General features: G+C 46.5%; 1 protein-coding gene across 2 annotated transcripts in view; it reads left to right on the top strand.

The window, feature by feature from the left end:
- LOC119174142 (uncharacterized) overlaps nt 1-15,950 on the top strand; it is a 131,299-nt gene extending 115,349 nt beyond the window's left edge. For both annotated transcript variants that reach the window (XM_075896092.1, XM_037424961.2), the window contains 2 exons: nt 9,480-9,749; nt 15,792-15,950. In XM_075896092.1, the coding sequence (XP_075752207.1) occupies nt 9,480-9,749; nt 15,792-15,910 (389 nt within the window). In that variant the 3' untranslated portion in view covers nt 15,911-15,950. The remainder of the gene's footprint in view (nt 1-9,479; nt 9,750-15,791) is intronic.
- The last annotated feature ends 1,818 nt before the right edge of the window (nt 15,951-17,768 follow it).

The following is a 17,768-nucleotide window of genomic DNA, read 5'->3' as shown; positions in this document are numbered from 1 at the left end:
AAAATAAAAAGTCAGCTCATAGAGTCAGGATAAATCGCCGTACCCGAAAGATATTGACAGAAGAAGAAAAGGACGAGTGAAAGATCGCAGACTGAAGTATCTGAAGTGAATAAACATTTACTTTCTGCGTCTCCTGGCCCAGATGGTATCACAGTACCCATGATTAAAAATGTGATAACGTGCACCGCATGCTACCTGCGCAGATAACGTCGCCTGTGTGACGTCACGTCTCGCTATAAAATATGCGTGCTCGAGAATAAAGCGATCACTGTTTCGTGGCCACTGGTCGTGGCTTATCACTGGCGACGAGGTGGCCACTTACAAAAAGTGAGAGGGAAGGAATGTGATAACGTGCACCGCATGCTGCTTGCACAGATGTCGTCGCCTGTGTGACGTCACGTCTGGCTATAAAATGTACGCGATTGATTGATTTGTGGAGTTTAACGTCCCAAAACCGCCATATGATTATGGGATACGCCGTAGTGAAGGGCTCCGGAAATTTTGACCACCTGGGGTTCTTTAACGTGCACCCAAATCTGAGCACACGGGCCTACAGCATTTCTGCCTCTATCGGAAATGCAGCCGCCGCAGCCGGGATTCGATTACCTTAGCCACTAGACCACCGTGGCGGGGCTGTAAAATGTACGCGCTCAAGAATAAAGCGATCACTGTTTGGTGGCCACTGGTCGTGGCTTATCGAAAATTCTGTTCAATTTATCGCCTTGTGACGTCTCCAATGTTATAAACTACTCCTTAAAAAACTCATGAGTGCCGCAGGATTGGAGGGTAGCAAAGGTCATTCCTATAATAAAAAAGCCAAGATCAGGATTAACAGTCGATAATATCAAACCCATCTCTATAACATCTAACATGATCAAACTAGTAGCCGAGTAAGTGTCTATATGGAAGACAACTTAGTAATAAGACTGAACCGAACCGGCTTTCGTAGTCATTTCTCTATTTCGTGTGCCCATGCTGATTTAGAGAGTAAAATACAGCTCACTCGAAAAAGAAAGAAATATGCTGCTTTAGTAACGCTTGACATGGCCAAGGCGTATGACAGTGTGGAGCACTTCATTTTGTTAAATATGCTAAAGAGATTGATTTTCCCGAAATAGTTTATTATGTGGGTGGCGTAATTTTTAAAACCAAGAAAATTCTGCTGCGTCAACAGTGGATGTTCCTCATCTAGATTTAAACAAACGCGCGGAGTTCCCCAAGGAGCAGTCTTATCTCGAGTGTTATTTAATGCTTTAATGAACACAATTCCAACAGAACAAGAATTTACGGTCTACATTTATGCTGATGGCATCACATTCTTTTCTGCTGACTGTGATAGTTACTCACTGAAACTTTAATTGCAAAGCTATATTAATATGTTAGAAATTTGGTTGCAGTCAATTTTATTATCGGTAAATATCAACAAAAGTGCGCTCTGGGTGTTTCCGCTAGCAGGTCCCATTTCAATTTCAATTCTATATAAACAGAAACCCATCCAGTAAGTAGACTCTATAAAATATTTGGGAATCATTTATAATGAAAAACTTAACTGGAGTCGACACATAGAGTCTATAGCTACCAAGGCAAAATGGGCATCAGGCTTACTGCACAAGCCATGTAAACGAAAAGATGGGTTACGGAGGCACACCTTGATAATGTTGTATAAGATGTACATGCGCTTCATCATGGAATTCGGATGCATACTATTCTCGGGTGACCCTGCTTATAAAACGAAACCTCTAGTTGTCCTGGAGTGAGAAGCAGTGCGAATGTGTCTGGGACTTCCAAGGTTTGCGGCTAAAAATATACTGTACCAGGAAGCGCGCCTGCTTACACTATTTGGTCGATTTCGCATTTTGACAGTACAAGCATTTTTTAAAATTTTATAGCACACCAGCAAGATCTCAATATGCTTTTACCGCAAACCCAGACGCTTTCTTTCTTGCTCATTGGCCATGGTTTCTCGCACCCCAGATAGTGTTTGTACAAAAGAATCTACAAAGTATAAATGTGAACATTAAAAATGTAGTTGAGTATAATGACTCAATGTGTCGTGGTATAATTGATTATGATGGTATTTTCCCCCAAAACGCCAGGTTTTAATATCTCAAATTTTTAAATAACATATTATTAGATTGCTTGGAACATGCCGAAACTAAAAATATAATAGCCACAGATGCTTCAGTAAATAATCAAAAGGCAGGTGTAGGCATTGCCTCTGATTCGCTTGACTGGTCTTTCTCAGTGAGACTGCCTGATTTTACTCCAGTTTTTGAAGCTTAACTCATGGCGAGTTTTTAGCTCTTCAAAAACTTCCGTCAAATTAAAACAACGCAGTCATAATTACGGATTCTCTTTCAGTTTTCGCAGCTCTGACAGCTTCTGAGAACTCTCGAATTCTAAGGACATTCAGAACAATAGTACCACCGCAGTTGAGATTCCTAAGGTTACTATGGGCTCCAGGACACTGTGGATTAGGATTAAATGAACTGGCCGATCCGTTGGCACAAGCCGCACTTTATGGCCCAAGTTTATCTGTACTGCCAGATGTTGAATACATTACAGCAATAAGATATCGAAAATCAGGAATCTGCACTGATATGATAGAAAAAGTAACAACATGGACAGAATATAACCACCTCAAGTTTCCATGGCAACCGCACTAGAGCCAGTCCAGAAAGCTGGAAGTTTTAATTACTGAATTCCTTGTCGTGTCCCTCCCCCCTAAAAATGTATCTACACAAAGGTTGTCAGACAATATCACCCCTCTGCGCATTCCGCGGAGAAACGAAATCAATTGAACATTATTTTTTGTATTGTCGCCGATACGACATACTCAGAACAAGGCTTCTAGTTATTCCATCTCTGAAAATAGATGTTACTTTAATGGCAGAAACTGCACTGAGCTTTGGTGCCTCAGTTTTGGGACATCGCCACAGGGATGCTTTCAATGCTGTTTGCGCATATATTCAGGCATCCAAACGTAAACTTTTGTGATCTTCAATCAAATAATTATTATTTATCACCAAAAAAAACCTCAATCGCGAGGTGAAGTAAACGCAGCTGAGTGGTAATCATAACACCTGAAATCTCCAAATTTCTCAACTTGAATTTTCCATTTTTTTTTCTCTTTCTCATTGGCTATTTTTCATGTGGTTTTCCTTACATTAGTCATATTTATTACAAAGTCATTACACATAGTTATAATGCTCACAGAAAAAATGGACTACGCTTTCTTGGCCAATCCCCCTGAGTGGGTGGGAGCCATGAGTCCAGGGAAACAAACAAACGAAGAATTTTCATAGCGGTGGCCAGAGTTGTCAGTCGTTCGTCATCTAATCACCGGTGAAACACACCACATTTTTGTACATATCTGACCGAACAATCCAGCGTTACTGCAGTTTACTCGCTTTGGGCGAGTACTTTTCAGAAATATGTGAAACCATCGCAAAGCATTTCAAACATTCTTGGTGGCTTGTGCTGAGCTCTGCAAATATTTTTCGGGTGAGATCACAACACATCAATATAAATATGGGTACATGGCAATCTGCTCTCCAAGTGCATTTCCCAGCAGTTTTACTAAATAATTCAGCGCTGATGTCAATACTGTCTAATGCGAAATCTGAGCAAAGCTTCTCTCAGGTACGATGTCAACGTTTTTTGAACTTTTGGGTGTACGTTGTTGTATCAGTCTAACATTCGCTACATACGGCCACAATTGCCAGCGCTCGGGCGCCCGCACGGAAATGCTACGCACACCACATTGTGGGTTAGGGGTGTGCCGAAGCAAGTGAGACGGTGACACCAAGTGTTCCGTTACACCAAGCCAAGCCAGCTTCAGTGCATTACCAGCCCTGCGCACGCCTTCGCTCCGACCGAGAGCCAGCAAATTTGACAGCAAGAGACAAGGAGCTTACAGGGCAGGGGCTAGCGATACTGACGAATTCCACGTTCGCCCTCTTTTATCCTAGGTTGCTCTATCGAATTTGCCACCGACGCTAGCCAACGGCAACGTTGTTTACAGCAGGGAAGACCACGTAAAAGCATTGCCCTAATGTTGATTTTTACCTCATTCGCGCACTAATAGACAAAATGCTCTTGGGGTTCAAAACGCACCAAGGTGTCGACACGTTATGCTCCAAGAAAACACACCTCGAACCTTATGACCCTTCTACAGATGTCCTTTGAACAAGACGTTGATCACCATCATCATGATAGCTATCAGGCCAACTACACACACTGAGAAGCAAAGGCACTTCCCATGCTCTTGCAATCAATCTCGCTCTGTCCTTGGTCCTGAAACGTTTTACCTCCATAATTATTCATCTAATTTGGCCACATTGCGTTGTCTCATCCCCATCTTGAAGTGTTCCCTTGCTATTTCGTCAGTTCTTCTATTGATGACCGGTTGTTTGGTCTACACGCTGCTTGACCTGTTCATTTTCATGTTCTTACTGGTATCAACATTGATGCCTTGAACAACCGTTTCTTTATTTACTAACTTTGCCCCCTTCATATCAATTAGAGTTAAACCAACTACCTCTTTTATGAAGTCTTCGTTTGGAAGACCTTTATTGGGCTGGAGGGACCAGCAGCCGACCGCTACAATGAACGAAAAATGATGATGCTCATACGCGACAACGATGAGGATGCATGGTCAACACATGATAATGATGATAAAGTACAGATAAAGAGGATGGGTATATTATGTGTCCACACTAATCCTCCCCCCCCCCCTTGTGAAAGCAACCAGCCTGGCCGTGGCAGGTCAAGGGGACAAAGAACGTCGCATGAAGGGCTTAATACGTGAAACACTGATGACCCCAGTAGTTCAATAGCGGTGATCTACTGGGGCTACAAGTGCCGTAACGTGATAACTCACCGGTGAAGTCTCTTTGTAAACTATGTACGGCCCGAAAAACCATGACAGAAATTGGTCGCGCAAATCAGGTGTGTGAATAGGCGTCAAGATGAGCACTTCATCTCCAGGTTTAAGTGATACAGCCCAATGTGATTCATCGCAAACAAGTTTTCCCTCTTGCTCTAGAGCTTGAGTTTTTATACGAGCACGTTGGGGACACTAGACGAGTCTTCAAACGTATTCCTCTAAAGCAGATGGATATCAATTGGCTTGGCAGGTAAGAAACAAACGTCCAGAGAGGAAGTAGAGGAGCGTCTGTATAATAGGTAAAATGGTGAGCAGCCGGTTGTTCACTGAATGGTCGTATTGTTGGGCAGAGTGACTAATGGTACAACTACGCCCCAGTTCTTGTGGTATGGGTGAGTATAGGCGGCGATCATGTCAGCAAGAGTGCGGCAGAATCATCAGTGAGACCGTTATATTGGCGATGATAACTATATGCGGTCTTGTGAGTGGTGCCGGATGTGCGAATAAGTTCATTCACTAGTTGTGAAAAGAAGGCTTTTCCATGGTCACTTTGCAGAACACGTGGATCACCATGGCGCAGTATATAAGCTCGGAGGATAAAATAGGCCATTTCAAAAGCTGAACCAGTAGTGACTGATGCCGTCTCGGCATAGCGCGTCAAATGATCAGTGGCTGTTGTTATCCACCGCTTTCGAGCAGTACTGAGTCGAAGGGGGCCCTAAAGAGCGACGCTTACAACTTCAATTGGTGTGGCTGGGCCGGGAAGAACCTAAAGAGCTAAGGCGGGAGCAGATGTTGGTATTTTTCTACATTGGCAGATAGTACGGGAGCCGAAGTACCGAGTTACACAAGCGGTAAAGCCAGGTCAATAAAACCGACTTCAAAGGTGATCGTAGGTTTCATGGTAACCAAGGTGACCAACAGTTGGATCGTCATAAAGCGGTCTGAAGACTTCAGACCGAAGCGATTGGGGTATAACTGGAAGCCAGCGCTGACCGTCAGGATGGTAAATTCGGCGGAGAGCACCGAGTTGTCTAGCTTAAATTGTGAGAGTTGGCGACGGAGCCTCGCATTAGGTGGACAGGAATCGCCAGTGAGGTAGCTTATAATACGCGTACAGTATGAGTCAGCCAGATGTGGAGAAGAAAAATCATGGTTCTCGTCCAAAGGCAGCTGTTCTGCAGAGGCCAGAGATGGAACCTCAATAGCCGTGGACTCCAAGGATGTGTTGTGCAAAGTGATTCAGCGCCTTCTAAGGAATCAAGGGCGTCGTCAATGCGTGCCATGGGGTATACGTCTTTTCTAGTAATTTTATTGAGTGCCCAGTAATAGACGCAAAATCCAACTGAACCATCTTTCTTTCGCACCAGAACGATGGGAGACAAGCAAGGACTGGTTGAGGATCAGATTATCTCCCGTTGCAACATATCGTCTACGTTTTCCTCAAAGATTTTTTCGTTTGGCTAGAGAGACGAGGTATGGACAATAGTGCGTAATGGATGTTCTGTCAGTCTAAACACGATGTGGTGCAGAGGTAGTCTGGCCCAAGGGGAATAAACAGGCGTCAAAAGAGTTTCCCATCTTTTCGAAGAAATCAAGCACCTGCTGCTTCTGTGAGTCTGTCAAGACTCTGATGATGACTGCAGTAAAGACCGAGGAAGCAGCATGATCAGCAGAATGGCCTTCAGAGGAGACAGGGTAACAGACATGATGCACACAGGCTCCAGATTGGCATCGCAGGCCACAGTGCTGCTCCGCAGCACTAAAATTTCATCTGATGGGGAGTTCTAGCAACAAAGACAGTGATCCTTCGTTGAAGTGAGCGACAACTGATGCGAGAGCTATGCCTCTATAAGCCGATAAGGTTACGGGGTGACCAAAATGTCAGCAGAGTCAACGTCGTTGGAAAAAACTGGTAATATTTTTTGCTGTCCTAGTGGTAATAGCTCAATGTCTACAGCAGCGATGAGCCAAAATGGCCAGTGGATTTAGTCGCTGAGCAAGTGGCCTTTTGTCAGTAAGATGGAGAGCATGTTATCCACAACAAACTGCCATGTAAGCAGAAGCAAGTAAGTCCCAGCCTCAAGTGAGTTGGTGAGAGCACTGGGATAGCACAGCCGTCTTTATACCTGGCGAAGAAAGTCGTTTATTAGCACATGAGCAGTGCAGAAAGCAGAAGGGCGAATCATTGTTTCTTGGGATGTAACCAGTGTTGGTTCATCGTAAGACATGGTGACTTTTCGAAGATGGCCACAGAACTCTGCACAAATATTAGAAAATGTAGCCCCAGTGTCCACCAAACCATAAATGTCCACTCCCTCAACTGTGAGTGAAATTATATTGTAAGGACGCGCTTGAAAAATTCAAGTCCTGCGTTAGAATGCAGTTTGTTCTCCGAAACCTGCATCGCTTAGTTTTCGGGATGACGGTCAGAAGAGAGGTAGGCAGGCTGAAGCGGAGACGAGGAGTCACTGTAAGGCAACGGTGAATGGCATCGAGTTGATCGACGACTACTGCTCAGTTCATCTGATGCTGGTGGAGATGGAGACCGGCGCGGAGCTGACGAAAAACGGCTGCCCTCTTAAAACTCTTTTACGGTAGTGTCCCGTTTGCGCATGTCGTACCCTCGACACTCGTCTTGCCGGCGCTTGCGGCAAAAGGGTGTGAGATGTCACCACGATAGCTGCAATATTAGCACGCAGGGCAAGTCGATCCCAAAAAAGGGTAGTAGCTGGCGTTAGCTGCACTAGAATAGAGCACAGTGGCATCGATAGATGAGGGCTCAGGCAGCGCTGATGCAAAGCTTCTGGAAGGCGCTGCAGCAACCGATGGGTACACCCGCGTGGCGGCGACGTCGAGCTGATGGTGCCATGCGAGAATGATGGAGAGTGTGAGCGTTAGTGGTTTTCTGGTGGAGCATGTGGGTCATTGACGTGAGCTCCTCTCTGACGACATTCTGCAGTGACGTTGAACAAGACTGAATAGGACACACTGAAGGTAATGAGAATGCCATTGCTTGTAAATCTTAGCGTATAATCGCTCTTAACGTGTTCCGCAGGTTTGGATCCACCATAAGAAGAGCTGCGTCACTGGCCGGTTGTAGGCGCAAAGACTCGAGTTCGTCGATGCACTGACATGTTGTCGCAACATCAGCAAGGGTAGCCAGATTCTAGATGGTTAGGGTATTGCATGCAACAGGTGCAATCCCCTTAAGAAGCTGGCGTACCTTCTCTGACTATGCCATTGATGTATCAAGCCAGCGGCGAAGTGCAAGAACATCCTCGATGTAGGAGGCATACGACTACCCGATGTGTTGTTTTCTAGCCGCGAGAGCTTTCTTTCTGAGCGCCGAATGGACAGCCGGTGTACTGAGCACTTAGGGAAGCTGATCTTTGAAGGCTGGCCAGTCGAAGATGTCGATCAGGTGGTTGAATACCCACGTCTTTGCGACAATTGTAAAGTATAAGGAGACGTTAGCGAGTTTCGGGTGTTACCCCACCGATTAGCCGAGCCGACACGTTTGAAATCGTCTAGAAGGTACTGGAACGTACCTCCAGGAGTTAAAGCGGTCTAGAAGACGATGGGGGATTGAAAAGCATCTTCCACAACGTATGGAGTCTTGGTTTGGGGTTTGAAAGGCCTTTGATAGGCGCAAGGAACCGGCAGTCAACAGCTATGATGAACGAAAAATTATGATGCTCATATGCCACAATAATTAGGCTGCATGACCAATTCTTGATAATGCATGATGATAATATACAGATGAAGAGGAGGATACTAAATGCCCACAACTTGTATTTCTCTCTGCATGATCATCAATTTATACTGAAGCTTTTATACAAGCCTCCATGCTTCTGCTTTGTAGGTGTATCATCCCTTTAAGGCAAGTTTATATCGCAATAACACGATAAACAAAAATGTTGGTGTTATATACCATATTTCCTTTCGGGAGATACTGGTAAAGTACCAATATATTTTGAGTGTGTTTGAAGAAGTTGATTTACCCCACCCTTATTCGCTTAGTTATAACAGTCTCAGCTAGGGTGCGGCTGCGTGGTTATTACCTGTTCAATGTCGACTAAATATCTTACTAGTTTCAGGGCCTCACCACATATTGCGAAACGCTGTGCTCTTCCGAGACTGTTGCTTGTTAATTTAGTTCCATCCATATTAGTGTTTACACCTACTGCTCTGTTTTCCATGGCCGGTTCACTTATCCTCAGCATAATTCGTTCCCTGAGTTAAGGTAATGGTGGTACTGCAAAGTCATCAGTGAATCGCAAGGTAACTAGAGGCTGCGCACTTTTTTTTCCTAACTTTGTAGTCTAGCGCTCTGAAAATCACCGTAAGCATTCGCTATATAGCACTGGGAAGATCGTGCCTTTCTAAAATGCCCCTTTCTTTGTAATTGGTAGCATTTTTTACTGAGGACTATGGTGACTGTACTTCCTCTGTAGATTTCTTGCAGTATGGTTCTATACGTCTTTCGATGCCGTGATTCCGCTGTGCGCACACCTTTTATGCTTATGGCTCAAAACACTTGTAGGTAGCGCAATACTTGTAAATAACGTTATTCGTTTCCGTTCTTCAGGTGACGCTGGTTTCTACGACGAGGATGGACGCTTATATTTTTCTGAACGCCTCAAGCAAATGATCAAGTGCATGGACAACCAAGTTGCTCCGTCTGAGCTTGAAGAACTGTTGCTCCGCATGCACCCCACACAGATTGCCGAGATTTCCGTGGTAGGGCTGAAGCACTCGGAATACGGTGAAGCCCCAGCGGCCGCCATTGTACTCACAGAAGAAGGCAAGAAGCAAAACATTACCGCTTTAGTCAACGACGTAAAGGCCACTGTTGCAAGTAAGTAGCGTGGAGCGACCATGTGTCACTCCTTTCTTTTTTCCTGCAGAAGTGATGTTCTGTCTGGAATCACCAAAATCCTCTTGCACTCGGCAATTCAAGGAAGAATCCGCGCGCTTTTCTGTGTTCTGGTTGGGAATTATTGAATATTTTTACCTTAAGACTTTGCTTATCTTAAAAACAAGCACCACAGCACTTTGAATATTTTCGCCCTTCGACTTCGGTTATTTTCAAAACAAGCGCCACAGCACTTGTAGGTCGATTCAAGCAAAAGGGCGACTCAGTTGTTCGTTTGATGTTATGTATGTTTGCGAAATTTCTTGAGTCACCCAAATAACACGTGTGAAATCACGTAAACGTGATCAATTACTTTTTATGGCCATTTTATTAGAGAATGGTAGCTAAACTGAGAATTAAGCATTTCGTTACCAGTCTGATTTTGTCATGACAGCCAATTCGCTTGACCACAAGAGACCAACCATAGCGGCCGCATTCCAAAAATCGACGATAATGCGGCCCTTTTCCACAAACTCGAGCGAGTGCAGCGCGCGAACGTGAATCCGCCTCCGCGGCCAACGGACGGCGCCGAGCTGCTTGCGACCGACTGACGGGAAAGCCAACTGTAATGGTGACCAATTTTCACTGAGTTCCGACGCTAGCTTATGCCCCGCCTGCCCGTGCTGGTGCACTTACAGCGCGCGACATACTACAATCAATCTGGTTACGAGAACCCGCAACGTGTTTTCGATGACTCCCAACACAGCGACGAGGTCTCAGCCCAATATCGTCAGCCCGGAGCTCATCGCGGCGGCGATGACAGGCGAGCACTCGATGAGCGAGCGTACGGGAGGCTGACGGCAATGGCGGCCAATTTCCACGCGGTCGCAAAGCACAGGCGAACTGCAGACGCCCAAGCTGACCTTCGCGGTAGATTTTGTGCGTGCGATATACAACACGACTGAGCCCATTGCAGGCAAGTGCGATCCGTATCGCACTCGCGACAACTAGAGAAGAAAGAATAAAGAATGATAACCTACTTGCAAAAAATCCAGTGCTGATTTCTGCCCTGAGTCGGACTGAAGTTTTTCCGATAGGCCTGCTGTTTTCTCGGCTGCCCTGTTGGCCTTCCCTACTGTTGCTGTCGTGTGTTCGTCATTGATATGTGATTGATATGTGGGGTTTAACGTCCCAAAACCACCATACGATTATGAGAGACGATGTAGTGGAAGGCTCCGAAAATTTCGACCACCTGGGGTTCTTTAGCGTGCACCCAAATCTGAGCACACGGGCCTACAACACTTCCGCCTCCATCGAAAATGCAGCCGCCGGAGCTGGGATTCGTGACTATCTTGAAGCCAGAGATATACAGCGCAGCGTGGTGACGTGTCAAGACTTGCTGCAGACTTAATGGGTGCAGTGAAACTTAAAGCAGCAGCCCACGCTGATCCAAGCGTACACACAAGCACCACGTAATAATTCCTAGATTGTCGAATCCAGGTGGCCCGGTCGAGCACTCCGAGCGCGACGCAACGCGAACCATCGCCAGCAAAATACGGGGAAAGACTGAGCCAGGAGAGAACGAGGACAGCTAGTGACCTCGGCAACGCTTTGCGCGGCGCCTGCATTCCCGGTTGGTTCATCCCTTCGGAGCGTGTTGGGAGACTAAGTGGTTTGCACGCGGCACGCTTCCCTCTGTGTTTCCTGCTCAACGGTCATTCTGTTCATCGCACGCACCTTTCGGGCTCCGTTACTCCTTTTTTGTGTAATTTGGTAATTTTGCCTTAGAGTGTAGGCAGTGCAGCTTCCGGTGGTGGAGCTGCATTGACGACGACCTCTGCAAGAAATCGTTGTGTAACATTACCCACCACCCGGAATCTTTTGAACATTACTTTAGACATGTACCTGTGTGCGCGTTGATTGATTCCGGCACGCATGTGTCCCTCATGACTGCTGTTCTTCGTCGCCAACTAACGAATGTTGTCGCACCCACCTTGAACCATGCCGTTCGAGTCGCCAACGGGGGAACTACCGCCATTATTGGTATGTGCTCTGCCCGTGTGACTCCTGCCTATAGAAGCACTGCTGTTCTTTTCACCGTTATCGAAAATTACCCACATGATCTAATTCTAGGTTTGGCCTTCGTAACCTCTCACTCTGCCCGTATAGACTGTTTAGCTGGCTGTCTCGACCTAGAGATGCCTCTACTTTCCGATCCGACCGACCCACCCCAAAGCCGTCTTTGCTGCATTGATTTTGTACGCCTTCCACCTAACTGTGTTACACACATTGACCTCTCCTCTACGCCACCTGTACCTGACGGCGATTACATGGTTGCACCAATCCACGCCATGATGCTTACGCATAGCATCGCTGTTCCGAACACGATTTTGACAATTGTTAGAAACCACACATGCCTTCCTATTGTCAATCTTGCACTCACTGCGCAAATCGGTCCCCAAGGTATCTCCCTGGCGGAAATTACTGCCCTACAAGACCACGTGGTTGAGCCCTTCAGAGTGGATGATTGCTGCAGCTCAAACCGTGATCCAACTATATCACGTTTATCGGGCGTCGACATTGACCGCATAGTACCATCATACCTCACTCCTGAGCAAGCGGAAGGCCTCCACCAGGTCCTGGAGTCCCATCGTGACATTTTCGATTTCAACCGCACGTCCTTAAGCCGAACTAGTGTTGTTTCTCATTGCATCAAAACCGGTGACGCAAGTCCCACTCACCGACGTCTATACCGTGTTTCCGCGTCTGAGCGTACAGTCATACAACAGCAAGTCAAAAGGATGCTTGCAAAAGATATAATCGAGCCCTCGTGTAGCCCCTGGGATTTTCCTGTCGTCCTGATCAGAAAAAAGGATGAAATGTGGCGCTTTTGTGCAGATTATTGCATTTCAACAAAATACGAAGAAAGATGTTTACCCGTTGCCTAGAATCGATGATGCTTTAGACTGCCTTTACGGTGCTACGTATCTATCCACAATCGACCTTCGATCTGGCTATTGCGAGATTGCTATCGAGGAGATGAACCGTGAGAAGACCACATTCGTCATTCCTGACGAATGCGGAGTCATTTTAAAGTTATGCCTTCGGTCTCTGTAATGCGCCGGCCACATTAGAAAGTATGTTCGACTCATTTCTCCAAAGGTTTAAATGGTCAACCTGCTTATATTATTTAGACGACGTCATCATTTTGTCGCCCACATTCAACTCCCATCTCGATCGTTTATTGGTGATTCTTGAAGTATTTCGTCAAGCCGGACTTCAATTGAACTCTTCGAAATGCCATTTCACTTGTTGTCAAATAACCGTACTTGGCCTCCTTGTCGATGCCGCAGGAGTCCGCCCGGATCACGAGAAAATTCGCACCGTCACGGATTTTCCTATTCTGAAGTCTACAAAGGACGTTCGCAGTTTTGTGGGATCGTGCTCCTATTTCCGGCGCTTTGTAAAGGACTTCGCAATCATAGCACACCCACTCACAAGCCTCCTGAAGAAGGACGCCCCGTTTTTCTAGGGCGCTGAACAAGCCTCATCTTTTTCCCAGCTGACGACCCTCCTTGCAACACCACCGATTTTAGCTCATTTCGATTCATCAGCTTTAACCAAGGTTCGCTCTAACGCTAGTGAGCACGGCCTCGGAGCGATGTAATTGCAGCGCCACCGCGGACATGCCCGTGTTGTAGCATATGCAAGTCGACTGCTATCTACCGCCGAGCGCAACTATACAATCACGGAGCGTTAGTGCCTGTCTCTTGTGTAGGCAGTCGCCAAGTTTCATCTATACTTATATGGGCGTCCATTCCGAGTAGCCACCGACAACCACACGCTTTGATGACTTGCCTCAATCAAGGATCCCACAGGACGCCTCGCTTGTTGGCCCTACATTTACAAGAATACACATTCATTGAACGTACAAAACAGGGTGGTTGCATCAAGTTGCGGATTGCTTATTTTGCTACCCTGTGGAAGAAGCCACCCATACTAACTCCTCTCCAGACCTACTGTCGGTGACGCAGCTACTTAACTTTGGCCACGAATAACGCCGGCATACTTCTCTGCGAGCCTTCATTGAAAAGCTTGAATTATAGCCTCACGACGCATCTCTACAAATGTTCCTGATCAAAGACGGGATCCTTTATCGCCGTAACCTCGATTCATATAGCCATGACTTATTTCCCGTCACACCAGCACATCTTCGTGTGACTGTCCTCAACTAACTTCATGACACTCATTTGGTGGGCCACTTGGGCGTTTATCTCACATACGACCGTGTACGTCGTCGTTTCTTTTTGACCTGGTCTTGTCCGTTCTGTTTAGCGCTACGTCGCCGCCTGCGAGCCCTGTCAGCGCCGTCAAAAGACATCTCCTCTACAAGCTGGATTCCTTCGGCCGATAGACATTCCCACTGAACCTTTTTCTCGAGTTGGCGTCGACATAGTTGGCACATTTCCGATCTCCAGCTTAGGCAACAAATGGATTGCTGTCACCACTGACTATGCGACATGGTGTGCTATCACACGATTACTTCCGACAAGTTGCGCAACCGATATGGCGGACTTTCTGATATACGATATTACTTTAGTACACGGAGCTCCCCGCCAACGCCTCACTGACCGCGGCGAGACCTTCCTGTCAGCTGTCGTTGACGAAATCCTGCGTTCTTGCTCTGCCAAGCACAAGTTTGCCACTTCGTACTATCTGCAAACGAACGGTCTAACGGAGTGCTTCAACCGGACTATAACTTACATGCTTTCTAAATACGTTGCGGCCGACCACCAGGACTGAGACGTCCATTTGCCATTTGTGATGTTCACGTATAATTCGTCACGTCACGACACTGCCGGCTCTTCGCCATACTATCTTCTATACGGCCGAGAACCCACCCTATTCTTTGACAGCTTGCTGCCATCGGTCACTGAATATGCCAGCGAAGCCATCGCGCGAGCCGACCGCGCACGCCAACTCGCCTGTAGCCGTCTACTGGCCTCACAGGAGCACCAAAGACAGCTCTGCGATTTCCATCATCGGATCGTGCACTTTTCACAGGGTTCCCTTGTCCTTCTCTAGACCCCCTTTCGACGTGTAGGTCTTTTTGAAAACCTGCTGTCACGCTACACTGGACTGTACCGCGTCGTTCGTTAGGTGACTGACGTCGCATATGAGATAGTTCCAGCCGATCTAACGTCATCATCGTCAGCTTCGAGGGACATCGTGCACATAGCTCGACTCAAGCCTTATCACCTTCCTTCCACCGCATGCGAGTAGCTCAAGCACCGAGGGGGTGCTTCTACCACCGGGGGGTTATGATACAGAACAGCCACAGCATCATTGCTGTGTGAAAGAGAAAGACAACGACAGTTGTTGCTGGTTGTTGATGAACTGGCGCCATCTTGTTCGTCAAGCTCTGTGCATCGCATACAGCTTAATAAATAGGTTACGCCTAACAATATATTACGTTCATAAGAAAGGAGAAACTTTCGTCTCGAACAATAATTATACCAGCCGCATGACATCAAATAGTACCATGACAATCAACGTAGTTCACTGTTTTTTTGGAATCAACGTAGTTCACTGGAATCAACGTAGTTCGGAATTTCTGTCTAGCATACTGCTTGTATCGCGAAAATTTTTGTCAAAGTCTTTCGACCACAACCCATTCATCGTTGTTTACGTGAAAAACATGAGACTGACAAAGAACAGGCTGTGCTCGTTAGTATGTCACGTGTTGCCTACTTTCAGTTAAGTCAGAACTCTGTTGACCTGTCACTACGACGTCACCTTCTCGGGGCTGGAACCGAAATTGCCATTTCAAGAAATTGGTATTAATAAAATATATTGAATGCATTCACAAGCTGGTGTCCTTTAAAGGCTCTCGACATCCACGTTTTGATTTTAAGCAGCAATCCAAAAACATTTTCAATTCGTGTCAGTACAGCTTTAAGAAGCCCCACATTTTTTGAGCTTTCGGGGTTTTCTGAGCTCAACAATGACCCAATTTTGAACTGCATTTCTTTTTCATTCTCGCAGATAACCTTGCTGTGCATAAGCGCCTCTATGGAGGCGTGTACATTGTGGACTGCCTACCGAAGACGGAGACCGCAAAAGTGAACAGACCAGCACTGGCCCGTTCACTGGCATGTCAGTAAAGCAAATGCCTGCGAAATTATTAATAAATATTGAATGCCATATTCTCTAATGCATTTCAATCCATAGCACCAGTATGATCGAAGCAGTGCCGACTTCTTCGATGGGTTTTGTAGGGAAGGAAGGACAACAACAACAACAGAGAAAGCAGGGAGGTTATCGATGTTGTAGGCTGCTTCTTTCTCAAAGCATCCACTCGTCAAGGTGTCTACAGGAAATAGTACAAACGTGCACTCATGTAGCTAGCGGTTACGAATGTGGGGTTGGTGAAAAAAATAGAAAATAACATGGCTCAAGAGATACAGACTGAATTCAGATAACAGAAGTGTTTTTATGTAATGAATATAGCGTCTGTGACTGGTGGTTCCTTGCGTCTTTCTCAGAGTAAATATTAGGGATCAGCATACACACACATTATATATATATATATATATATATATATATATATATATATATATATATATATATATATATATATTGAAAAGAATTCCGCGCCTTGTAGGGAATCAAGGGCGTCGTCAATGCGTGGCATAGGTTACACGTCCTAGCGTGTGACCTTATTGAGCGCCCGGTAGTCCACGCAAAACCGCACAGAGCCATCCTTTTTATGGACCAAAACAATAGGAGATGACCAAGGGCTAGATGAGGGACGGATGACTTCCCGTTTAAGCATGTCCGCAACGTTTTCTTCTATAATTTTTCTTTCAGTTAGAGACACGCGGTAGGGTCGGCGGTGTACAATAGATGTCCCAACAGTTTGAATTCGATGTGCTGTAGTATTAGTGCGGCCCAGCTTAGACGAGCGAATATCGAAAGAATTTGCATGTTTCTGTAACAATGCGAGCAACTGCTGCCTCTGTGAATATGTCAATTCGCTGCTGATAGTGGTGGTAAAGGCGGAGGAAGAAACATGCTCACCGAGGCAAGGTTCTTTAGATGCGATGGCCTGAAGTGGCGTGACGAGTACAGGCTCGAAGTCAGCAACACGGGCCACAGTAGTGCCCTGTGGCAGTAAGATCTTCTCCGGTGTAGAGTTGACAGCGGTGACAAGTGCCGAGCCATTGCAAAAACGAACGACACCGGACGGAAGAACTATACCTTTGCGAACGCAAAGTGGTGACGGTGAGACCAATACATCCCCGTGATAGATGCCGTTGGACGTAATGGTGACAATTTGCTCTTGTAGTGGCGGGAGTTCGATGTCTTTCGCAGCGACCAGACGAAGTGGCTTCTGATTATCGTCGTCAAGCATGTAGTCGGTGTCAGCGAGGTGAACGACGCGTTGTCCACAACAAATCGCCGCGGAAGCAGATGATAGAAAATCCCACCCTAAAATTAGTTGGTGAGAGCAGCGGGACAGGACAGCAAACTGGACATGATGTGGACAGTTTGAGGACATGATGTGGACAGGGAAACTGGACAGTTTGCTGGACATAATTGTCCAGCAAACTGGACAATTAGTGTGGGCATTTGTAACTTACATCGTCCTCATCCCTGCATAATCACAATCACCATCATCCGCTTGTCTCTTTGCCCTCATTGCCACTCTGGTTCATCATCATCGTCATCGTCTGTGTGCTGGCTCTGCCCGTTCGTTTTGCGAGGTCTTTCCTCAAATAAACGCTGTCGCAGCCAAGACTACCAAGACTTCATACGTGGTGGAGGTGGATTTTCGGTCCTCTGACCTCCCGCAGCCCGCTATACCCCCTGGAGCTTCGTTCAGGCCGCCGCTTGCTCCCACAGTCAGGCAGCATGTCCCAGACCGAGCCTGCCGGCACTGATGTCATCAACCACGCACCGCCGCAAGCTGCCCCTCCTACTTACATACACGGACATCAGCGGGAACCCCCGCTCTTCGCT

This window comes from Rhipicephalus microplus, chromosome 5, assembly GCF_043290135.1.
Source record: "Rhipicephalus microplus isolate Deutch F79 chromosome 5, USDA_Rmic, whole genome shotgun sequence".
Lineage (NCBI taxonomy): Eukaryota > Metazoa > Arthropoda > Arachnida > Ixodida > Ixodidae > Rhipicephalus > Rhipicephalus microplus.
This window is presented reverse-complemented; position numbering and strand designations above follow the sequence as displayed.